Here is a 9,554-nt window from a genome sequence, read left to right on the forward strand (position 1 = left end):
GAAACAGTGGGAGAATATTCAGAACCACTTATCCCATTTCACTATGCAACCGTAGGTAGTTTGGGAGGTGAACAGTGCTTTACCTAATCCAGGAGAGGGAGAGAGAATGAACAAGATCCAAAAGCACAGTTCTGCAGAGTGAGATTCAGCTGCAGAGCTGGAAAAAGTAAATCTAGTCTTCAGGGTTCCCTATTGTTAGTCAGTGAGCTACTCAATTTTAACATCCTCCTGAAAGGTCTAACTCTGCATGAACTTAAATGGATGACACACAACTAATCTCAGGGAAATACATTGTTTAGATATGACCCATTGCTTCATCTGCTTGAACTGCAATTTGAAAAGCAAAAAAATCGAGTAATCATCCTAAGATCTTTGAAAGTTCATTCATGAAGAAATGGTAAGCTAATTCAGGAAATATAGCAATTATCAAGTATTATTATTATTATTGTTTTAATAAATCGTAGAATCACTGAATGGCTTAGGTTTAAAAGGATCTTAAAGATAATCCAGTTCCAGCTTCTATGTCATGGTCAGGGTTGCCAACCATTAGATGATAAAAAAAAATAATAACTGAAAAAAAATAATAACTGAAAAAAAAAAAATTCTTTGAAGAACCTCATTCATTATGCTGAATGTAATAAGAAATAACAAATGAAATAAATGTTAGTTTTGATGTCTCATATCTGATGAAATATCTGAAAGCACTTCCTCATCGTGAAACCATGCAAATAAATGTTATCCTATTAAGTGGCCAGAGAGGTGAAAACATACAGTTAAAAATCCCCAAATACAAGCCACAGTGAGGAGGCTTAAAATAATATATATGTAATTCTAATCAAGCTACTATAAGATATTATACACAAAAAATCTTGTAATACAGAATCATATTATGACTTGGGCTAAAAGAGACTTTAAAGAACATCTAGTTTTTCAAAATTATTTATATTCAGAAGGGTGAAGTGTTCTGAAAGAGATTACTGATGTAGTTGACGAGCTGCTCTCCATCATATTTGAAAAATCGTGGCTGTCTGGTGAAGTCCCCAGTGACTGGAAAAAGGGAAATATTACTCCCATTTTTAAGAAAGAGAGAAAGGAAGACCTGGAGAACTACAGGCTGGTGAGCCTCGCCTCTGTGCCTGGGAAGATCATGGAGCAAATCCTCCTAAAAGCTACATTAAGGCACATACGAGATATAGAGGTGATTCAAGACAGCCAGCATGGCTTCACTAAGGGAAGATTCTGCCTGAACACAGAATCACAGAATGGCCATGGATTCAAGGATCATGAAGCTCCAACTCCCCTGCCACATGCAGGGCCATTAACCTCCCCATTTAATACTAGATCAGGCTGCACAAACCTCCATCCAATCTGGCCTCGAACGCCTCTAGGGATGGGGCATCCACAACCTCTCTGGGCAGCCTGTTCCAGCACCCCACCACTCTCACAGTAAAGAACTTCCCCCTGATATCCAACCTAAATCTTCCCTCCCTCAACTTAAAACCATTTCCCCTTGTCCTGCTGTTATCTACACTTTCAAAGAGTTGATTCCCCTCCTGTTTGTAGGCTTCCTTTAGGCACTGGAAGTCTGCAATGAGGTCACTCCACAGCCTTCTTTTCTCCAGGCTGAACAAGCCCAACTCCCTCAGCCTGTCTTTGTAGGGGAGGTGCTCCAGCCCCTTGATCATCTTCATGGCTCTCCTCTGGACCCTCTCCAACAGCTCTCTGTCTTTCTTGTACTGGGGACCTGGACACAGTACTCCTGATGGGGCCTCACAAGAGCAGAGTAGAGGGGGGCAATCACCTCCCTGTCCCTGCTGGCCATCCCTATTCTGATGGAGCCCAGGATAACATTTGCTTTCAGAGCTGCAAGAGCACGCTGCTGGCTCATGTTAAGCTTTTCATCCATCAGGACTCCCAGGTCCTTCTCTGTTCAAGGACTGCTCCTTCCAGTCTGTATGTATGCCTGGGATTCTTCCAGCGCAAGTGCAAAACCTTGCACTTTGCAGTGTTGAACTTCATCATGTTCACCCGGGCCCACCTTTCAAGCCTGTTGAGGTCCCTCTGAATGGCATCCCTTCCTTCCACAATCAATCTGGTGGCCTTCTATGATGGAGTGACGGCTTCAGTGGATGGGGGAAAGGCAGTGGATGTCATCTACCTCGACTTCTGCAAGGCTTTTGACATGGTCCCTCACCACATCCTTCTCTCTAAATTGGAGAGGTATGGATTTGAAGGATGGACTGTTTGATGGATTAGGAATTGGCTGGCTGGATGCAGCCAAAGGATTGTGATCAATGGTTCTGTGTCAGAGTGGAGGCTGGTCACAAGCAGTGTCCCTCAGGGTTCAGTCTTAGGACCAGTACTCTTCAACATGTTCATCAGTGATGTAGACAATGGCATCAAGTGTACTCTCAGCATGTTTATGGATGACACCAAGCTGAGCAGTGCAATCAATACACTGGAAGGAAGGGAAGCCATCCAGAGAGACCTGGATGGGCTGGAGAGGTGGGCCCACGAAAACCTGATGAGGTTCAATAAGGCCAAGTACAGGGTGCTGCACTTGGGTCGGGGCAATCCCAGGTATTTATACAGACTGGGGGAAAAGCTCCAGGAGAGTAGCCCTGTGGAGAAGGATTTGGGGGTCCTGGTAGATGAGAAGCTGGACATGAGCCAGCAGTGTACTCTTGCAGCCAAGGCAGCCAACTGTGTTCTGGGCTGCATTAAAAAAGGGGCAGCCAGCAGAAAAAGGGAGGTGATTGTCCCCCTCTGCTTGGCTCTTGTGAGGCCCCACCTGCAGTACTGCATCCAGGTCTGGGGCCCCCAGTGCAGGAAGGACGTGGAGCTCTTGGAGCGGGTTCAGAGGAGGGCCACTAAGATGATCACAGGGCTGGAGCACCTCTCCTATGAAGAAAGGTTGAGGGAACTGGGATTGTTTAGCTTGGAGAAGAGAAGGCTCCAGGGAGACCTCATTCTGGCCCTCGAGTATTTGAAGGGAGTGTATAAACAGGAGGGAGAACGGCTGTTTACGAGGGTGGGTAGTGATAGGACAAGGGGGAATGGTTTTAAACTGAGACAGGGGAGGTTTAGGTTAGATATTAGGAGGAAGTTTTTCACGCAGAGGGTGGTGACAAACTGGAACAAATTCCCAAGGAGGTTGTGAATGCCCCATCCCTGGAGGCATTCAAGGCCAGGCTGGATGTGGCTCTGGGCAGCCTGGTCTGGTGGTTGGTGACCCTGCGCATAGCAGGGGGGTTGAAACTAGATGATCACTGTGGTCCTTTTCAACCCAGGCCATTCTATGATTCAGTGATAAGACATCACAGCATATCACCTATGTTAGTAGGTTTACCATGACTGCAATTAATGTTAAAATTTTCTCAATTTCCATGAATTTTTTAGATTTGTTTAGTATTTCTATTATATTTGAAACTAGTATAGTGTTTTATCAGGATCATCAGCAAAATCTGCATACATGCTGTTCTAAAGGAATATGGTACATATGGATCCAGAGAGTAGCCAATTTAATAAAAAAATAAATCAAGAATTAAGTTTTCTATTTATGGGTTTCCTATGAGTGAACGTAGGCATCATAATATCTCTAGTGTATAGTGTATGTATTATTTGAAAATACTCAGATTCTTCTGAAAAATGACCATTTTGTAACTTTTCTATGAACAATTTATTATCAGTGGGTTTGAAATGGAAAGTTGGAACAATATTCATTGTATCCAGAGACCAACCTCTTCATGTATTTCAGTCTCCTGAGATTCTCTCTTAAAAATACTACTGCTCAAACAATTTGAATAATTATAGAAAGTAATGATTTTGTCATGCAGAATCTTCTGAATAGGATGTCTTAATTTCTGTTCCAATTATGTCTTTTGCATAAAGACAGTAAGCATTTAACATTGCTGAAATCACTTTCTTTTTTACCACTAAAGTTTTTGTTGTTGTTTTTTGCTTTGTATCCATTGTACATGTGTGTATATAGGAAGAAGGTCACTCACTATCTTCTATGGTTAGTTTAAGCCATGCTGCTATCATTTTTTCAAACACATCTCAGAAGACAAGAAAGGATTTTTCTACTATATTTGGCATCTCTAAGTGGATTATTATAGCAATGCAACTTGCCAAAAAGACTATGAGGAACATAAATGTAGAATAAAGTTGCAATTAATAAGCAATATGATGAAAAAAGTCCTTTAATTTTAAAGCTTACTATCAAGAACGTTTATTGAGTTTTTTGTTCAGAAGTTGATCCTGAGATTGATCAATCCATGCATACAGTTAAATACCTTTAATATGAAGTTTCCAGGAAAAAAACGAAAAACAAAAAACAAAAAAGCATGATTAGCATTTAAATGCCCATTTGCTGTGATATTTTTTCATACTCACATCAGCTAAAATACGTGCTAGAAAAGGCACAAAATTTTAATATATAATCTTAAACTGAATTGAAAAATGATTTGAAATGTAACCTAATCAGAAATTCATATAAAAAACTACCCCAACAGTCCTATCCTGATAAGTATATTGGTTTGACAAAGTGCATATTCCTCTCTTCTCCTCGGCATGACTCACATTCTTTCACTTAGTTGTACAGGAGGACTGCAATAACCCACAAGCAACAACTTTCAGAGACAGACATTAGTTACACTGTGGCAATACAGTGACAGGAGCTGTAAAATAATGATGTCTACAACTATGATTCTCACATATTTTTTCCATATATTGAAGTTAGAATGCCAGTACATATTAATTCAACACTTGTCTTTGCATTCTGACAGGATATTTTGCCTGGAATAGCACTGTTATTTGAGGCACAATAAAAAAGGCATTTCAATGAATTGAAAATACTCTTACATTTTTTTAAAATAAATGGACTATATATTTTTTCTTCATGGTAATCTTTAAGAGCTTTGCGATCAGCTGTCTTTTTTCAGCTGCCATCTGCATGTTCTGCACTCATTCAGGATGTCATACAGTTCTGAATAGAAAGCCTCATAAGGTCATTTTCTGACTTATAACTTAACACTTAAAAGATTTGGAATATCTGCATTTGCAAAACGTGAAGCATTTCACCCAGAATAACTTTCCTGTCAAATGACAATTCATACTTATGCAAAGCACAGCTTTTGTTTATGTGTCACAGGAATAATTATGTGTAGATTAGTTGAAGCTTGAAGAGGTGTTTTTGCTTTTCCTGACAAAGAATATGAACAGACAGTATGGAGCTAGAAATCTGCCTTACAAAATATTTTTAAAATATTTTTTAAATTGACTCAGGAGCTGAATTTTACAGGTGTTTTCAGTAGAGTCATAGAATCACTGAGGTTGGAAAAGAACTCTAAATTCAGGTCTGACTGTCTAACACATTACCTCCATGCCCACTAAACCATACCCTGAAGTGCTACATGTTTCTTTAATACCTTCAGGGATGGTAACTCCACCACTTCCCTGGGCAACTTGTTTCAGTGCTTGACTACTCTTTCCAAGAAGAAAATTTTCCTAACATCCAACCTGGGCTTGCCCTAGGGAAACTTGAAGCCATTATTTCTCATCCCATTGGTAGTTATCTGGGAAAAGAGATCAATTACCACTTTGCTACAACCTTCTTTAATGTGTAGAGAGCAATAAGGTCTCCCTCAAGCTTTCTCTTTTCCAGAATTAACAATCCCAGTTCCCCTAGCTGTTTCCCAAAAGATTTGTGTTCCTGACCCTTCACAGTTTCTTTGCCCTTCTCTGAACACACTTCATGGCCTCAATGTGTTTCTTGGAGTGAGAGGCCAAAAACTGAACACGGAACTTGAGTTGCAGCCTTGTCAGTGCCAAGTACAATAATTCAATCACTTCCCCAGTCCTGCTGAATACACTATTCCTGATCCAAGCCAGGATATCATTGGCCTTCTTGGCCACCTGGGCACACTGCTGGCTCATGTTCAGTGAACTGTCGACTAATACCCCTAGGTACTTTTCCTCTGCACAGCTTTCCACCCACTCTATCCCAAGCCTGTAGAGATGCATGGGGTTGTTGTGACCAAAGTTCAGGACATGGGAGTTGGTCTTGTTGAAGCTCAAGCAATTGGCTTTAGCCCATCAATCCAGCCCATCCAGTAGAAAGTACACCTGTCCAAGCTTTGGGCTGTCAGGTTCTCCAGGAGAGTGCTGTGGGAGACCATGTTAAATGCTTTGCTGAAATCTAGGTAGACTATAACTACAGTCTTTCCCTCATCCATTAGAGGATTCACCTGGTCATAGAAGATCAAGTTGGTTAAGCAGGATTTGCCTTTCATGAACCGTTTTTTCTAGGCCTGATCCTCTGATAATCCTGCACATGCTGAGTGATCACACTCAAGATGATCTATTCCATAACCTTCTCCAATACCACGGTCGTGTGAGCAGGTCTTTAGTTCTCCGGATCTTTCTTTTGACACTTGTAGGTGGACATCAGATTGGCTAGCCTCCAGTCATCTGGGACTTTTCCAGCTGACCAGAACTGCTGATAAATCATGGAAGCTAGCTTAGCAAGCACTTCCACCAGCTCCCTCAGTTCCCTTGGCCAAATCTGATCTGGTCCAATAGATTTGTAACAGTCCAGATGGAGTAGCATGTTGATAACTGTTTCCTCCTGAATTATAAGGTTCCTCTCCTCCCATCCTTGTCTTCCAGTTCAGGGGACTGAGTCTCTGAAGATAACTGGTTTGATTATTAAAGGCAGAATCAATGAAGGCATTGAGAACCTCAGTCTGTTTTTCATCCTTGGTGGTAATATTTCCCATTGTATCCAGTAAAGGATGGAGATTCTCCTTAACCCTCCTCCTGTTGTTATCTTTTACAACTGAGGCCAGATTAAGTGCTAACTAGACTTTTGCCTTACTAATTTTCTCTCTGCATCCTTGTACACTTCTTGATTTTCCTGTCCCTTCTCCCAAAGGTAGTGAACTGTCTTTTTCTTTTTTTCCCCTGGAATCTCAGTAAAAGCTCCCTGTTCAGCCAAGTCAGTCTTCTTCCCCACCAGCTCATATTATGGCACATGGACACAGGCTGCTCCTGTACCTTTAAGACTTCCTTCTTGAGGAATTTCCATCGTTCCTAGACCCTTTTGCACTTCAGAACTTACTCCCAAGGGACTCTCCCAAACAGTGTCCTAAACAGTCCAAAGTCTGCCCTCCAGAATTCCAACTGACATTTTTGCACTGCATATAAATAAATGGCACCAAGTTTGGCTTCATATCCCTATGCGTGCCTACAATACTACCCATGCAGATCTTGCACTTTCGGACTCTCTTGAACACCTCAGTTACACAAACCTGCAGCTTCATCCTATCAAAAAAAGACTCAGGTGTTCTCTTTAGAGCAGATGTTTTGCATTAATTTAGACAGTCTGCACTGCAATAAATAATGCATTAAAGTAATTGTCATTTTTAGAGCTACATTAGGCCTAATGCCACGTGGAGAGAGCCAGCTCATCCTAGGGCAGATTAGTTTTAAGTAGTGTTTAATGAAATAAACCTCTTAATGCCCCTTTACCTGGAAATCATGTGTCAGAATTCACCTCACAATGAATCACTTTATTACTCTGACTGCTGCAAATGGGAAAACTTCTTCATAGTGCAGGATCTTGTTTTGCATCTTCTTTGTGGCATGCTTGAGCAGGGAACCATAGAACTAGATCACCATGAAGGGAGGTGCAAAAGAACCTCAACATTTAAAAAGCTGTTTCAATTCTGTTTGTATCATTTTTCAGCACAGACAATATTGAAAAAATACCTACTGGAGGACTCATTCTTTTCAAGCAAATAGGATGAGGTGAAGCCAAATTGGAAGCATCACAAATTCTGCTGATGAAATAGCTCAAGAAATTGCATTGCAATAAATCACTGAGAAAGGGAGGTATTCATGTGAAACTCTATAAGGAACAAAACAGTAAAGTAGCTGAGTCACTGAGGAAAACAGGCAATTCACGAAAATGCCGATTCTTCTGAAGGACACTATTCTTATACTTTTAAATAAAGTTGTTAAAATAATCGCTGTACTACAAACCACTACAATTTACTTTTGATTTCAAAGGATGTGCTTGAAAAAAACAACTTCTAAACCTTTGACTGATTTTTTTTTTTTTAATTTTTAGATATGTCAGAATAGTAGCCAAAGTCACAGTTTGTAGTGTTCTAGTTTGTATACTAAGGTACATGGAAAATAAAGACGAGGTGATTGGTGGTAACTAACATGGCTTCACGAAGGGTAAGTTGTGCCTGACAAAATTGGTGGCCTTTTATGATGGAGTTACAGTGTCAGTGGATAAAAGAAGAGTAACTGACATCATCAACCTGGACTTGTGCAAAGTGTTGGACACTGTCCCACACGAAATCCTAGTCATCAAACTGGAGAAAAATGGATTTCATGGGTGGACCACCTGTTGGATAAGGAATTGGCTGAATGGTTGCACCCACAGAGTTGCAGCCAATAGCTCAATGTCCATGTGGAGACTGGTGACGAGTGGCATTCCTCAGGGTTTAGTTCTGGGACTGGTTTTATTTAAAATCTTTGTAAGTGACATTGACAGTGGGATTGAGTGCACCCTCAGCAAATGACACCAAACTGAGTGGTACGGTTGACATGCTTGAGGAAAGGGATCATATCCAGACAGACCTGGACAGGCTTGAGAGGTGGGCCCATGCCAACCTCACGAACTTCAACAAGGCCAAGTGCAAGATCCTACACCTGGGTCAGGGCAATCCCAAGCACAGATACAAATTGGATGGAGAATGGCTTGAGAGCAGCCCTGAGAAGGATTTGGGAGTGTTGATTGATGAGAAATTCAACATGAGTTGGCAGCGTGCGCTTGCAGCCCAGAAGTCCAACCATATCCCAGGCTGTATCAAGAGAAGTGTGACCAGTAGTACAAGGGAGATGATTCTGCTCTTCTACTCTGCTCTCATGAGACCCTACTTGGAGTACTGTTCTGGAGCCCCCAGCACAAGAAGGACATGGAGTTGTTGGAGCAGGTCCAGACGAGGGCCAGTGTTGACCCCTGAGCTATCTTAATTGTGGGGATACACTAATCCTGATGCTTTTCTTGTTTATCCGATATCAAATAAAACTTCTGCAAAAATGATTTAAAAAACAAAAACAAAACAAAACAAAACAAAATACCTTTTCTTACCCTTTATCTTGAAGTCCATCAGTAACTATTTTGTCTTTAATTAAAACATAAACATACTCTATGCATCGAAGTAAATTTTAAGGGTGGGAATTAGAAAAAACTTTAAGCATTCCTGGAAAGCAGAGGGAATAGTTAAAATAAGGTAGGTAGCTTTTTTTTTTTTTTTTTTTTTTTTTTGGCTTGGTAAAGAACAGTAAAGGATCTTCTCTTAGATATAAACACATTTCATATTAAGAGGCAACTTTAGAATAATTTAAGACTGCGTATGTCCTTCTTGATGAAGGGACCTCAAGAGATCATTGAGTCCAGCTCACCTGCTAAAGAAGGTTTCCTAAAATAGGTCACACAGATGGACATCCAGTTGGGTATTGAATATTTCTATAGAAGG

The 9,554-nt window shown here is 40.9% G+C and overlaps 1 protein-coding gene across 1 annotated transcript; it reads left to right on the plus strand.

The window, feature by feature from the left end:
• Positions 1-2,371: 2,371 nt before the first annotated feature.
• On the plus strand, positions 2,372-8,228 carry LOC146544779 (uncharacterized). The gene is made up of 2 exons (XM_085219978.1): positions 2,372-2,982; positions 8,132-8,228. Exons 1-2 carry the CDS (start codon positions 2,372-2,374, stop codon positions 8,226-8,228), a joined length of 708 nt encoding a protein of 235 aa, XP_085076104.1.
• The last annotated feature ends 1,326 nt before the right edge of the window (positions 8,229-9,554 follow it).

This window comes from Meleagris gallopavo, chromosome 3 (genome assembly GCF_905368555.1).
Source record: "Meleagris gallopavo chromosome 3, MGAL_WU_HG_1.1, whole genome shotgun sequence".
Lineage (NCBI taxonomy): Eukaryota > Metazoa > Chordata > Aves > Galliformes > Phasianidae > Meleagris > Meleagris gallopavo.

Coding starts and splice junctions, on each gene's coding strand:
- LOC146544779 (XM_085219978.1), top strand. CDS start 2,372: ATGTTCATCAGTGATGTAGACAATGGCATCAAGTGTACTCTCAGCATG. Junction 2,983..8,131: donor GACCTCATTCTGGCCCTCGA/GTATTTGAAGGG, acceptor TTTAATTTTTAG/ATATGTCAGAATAGTAGCCA.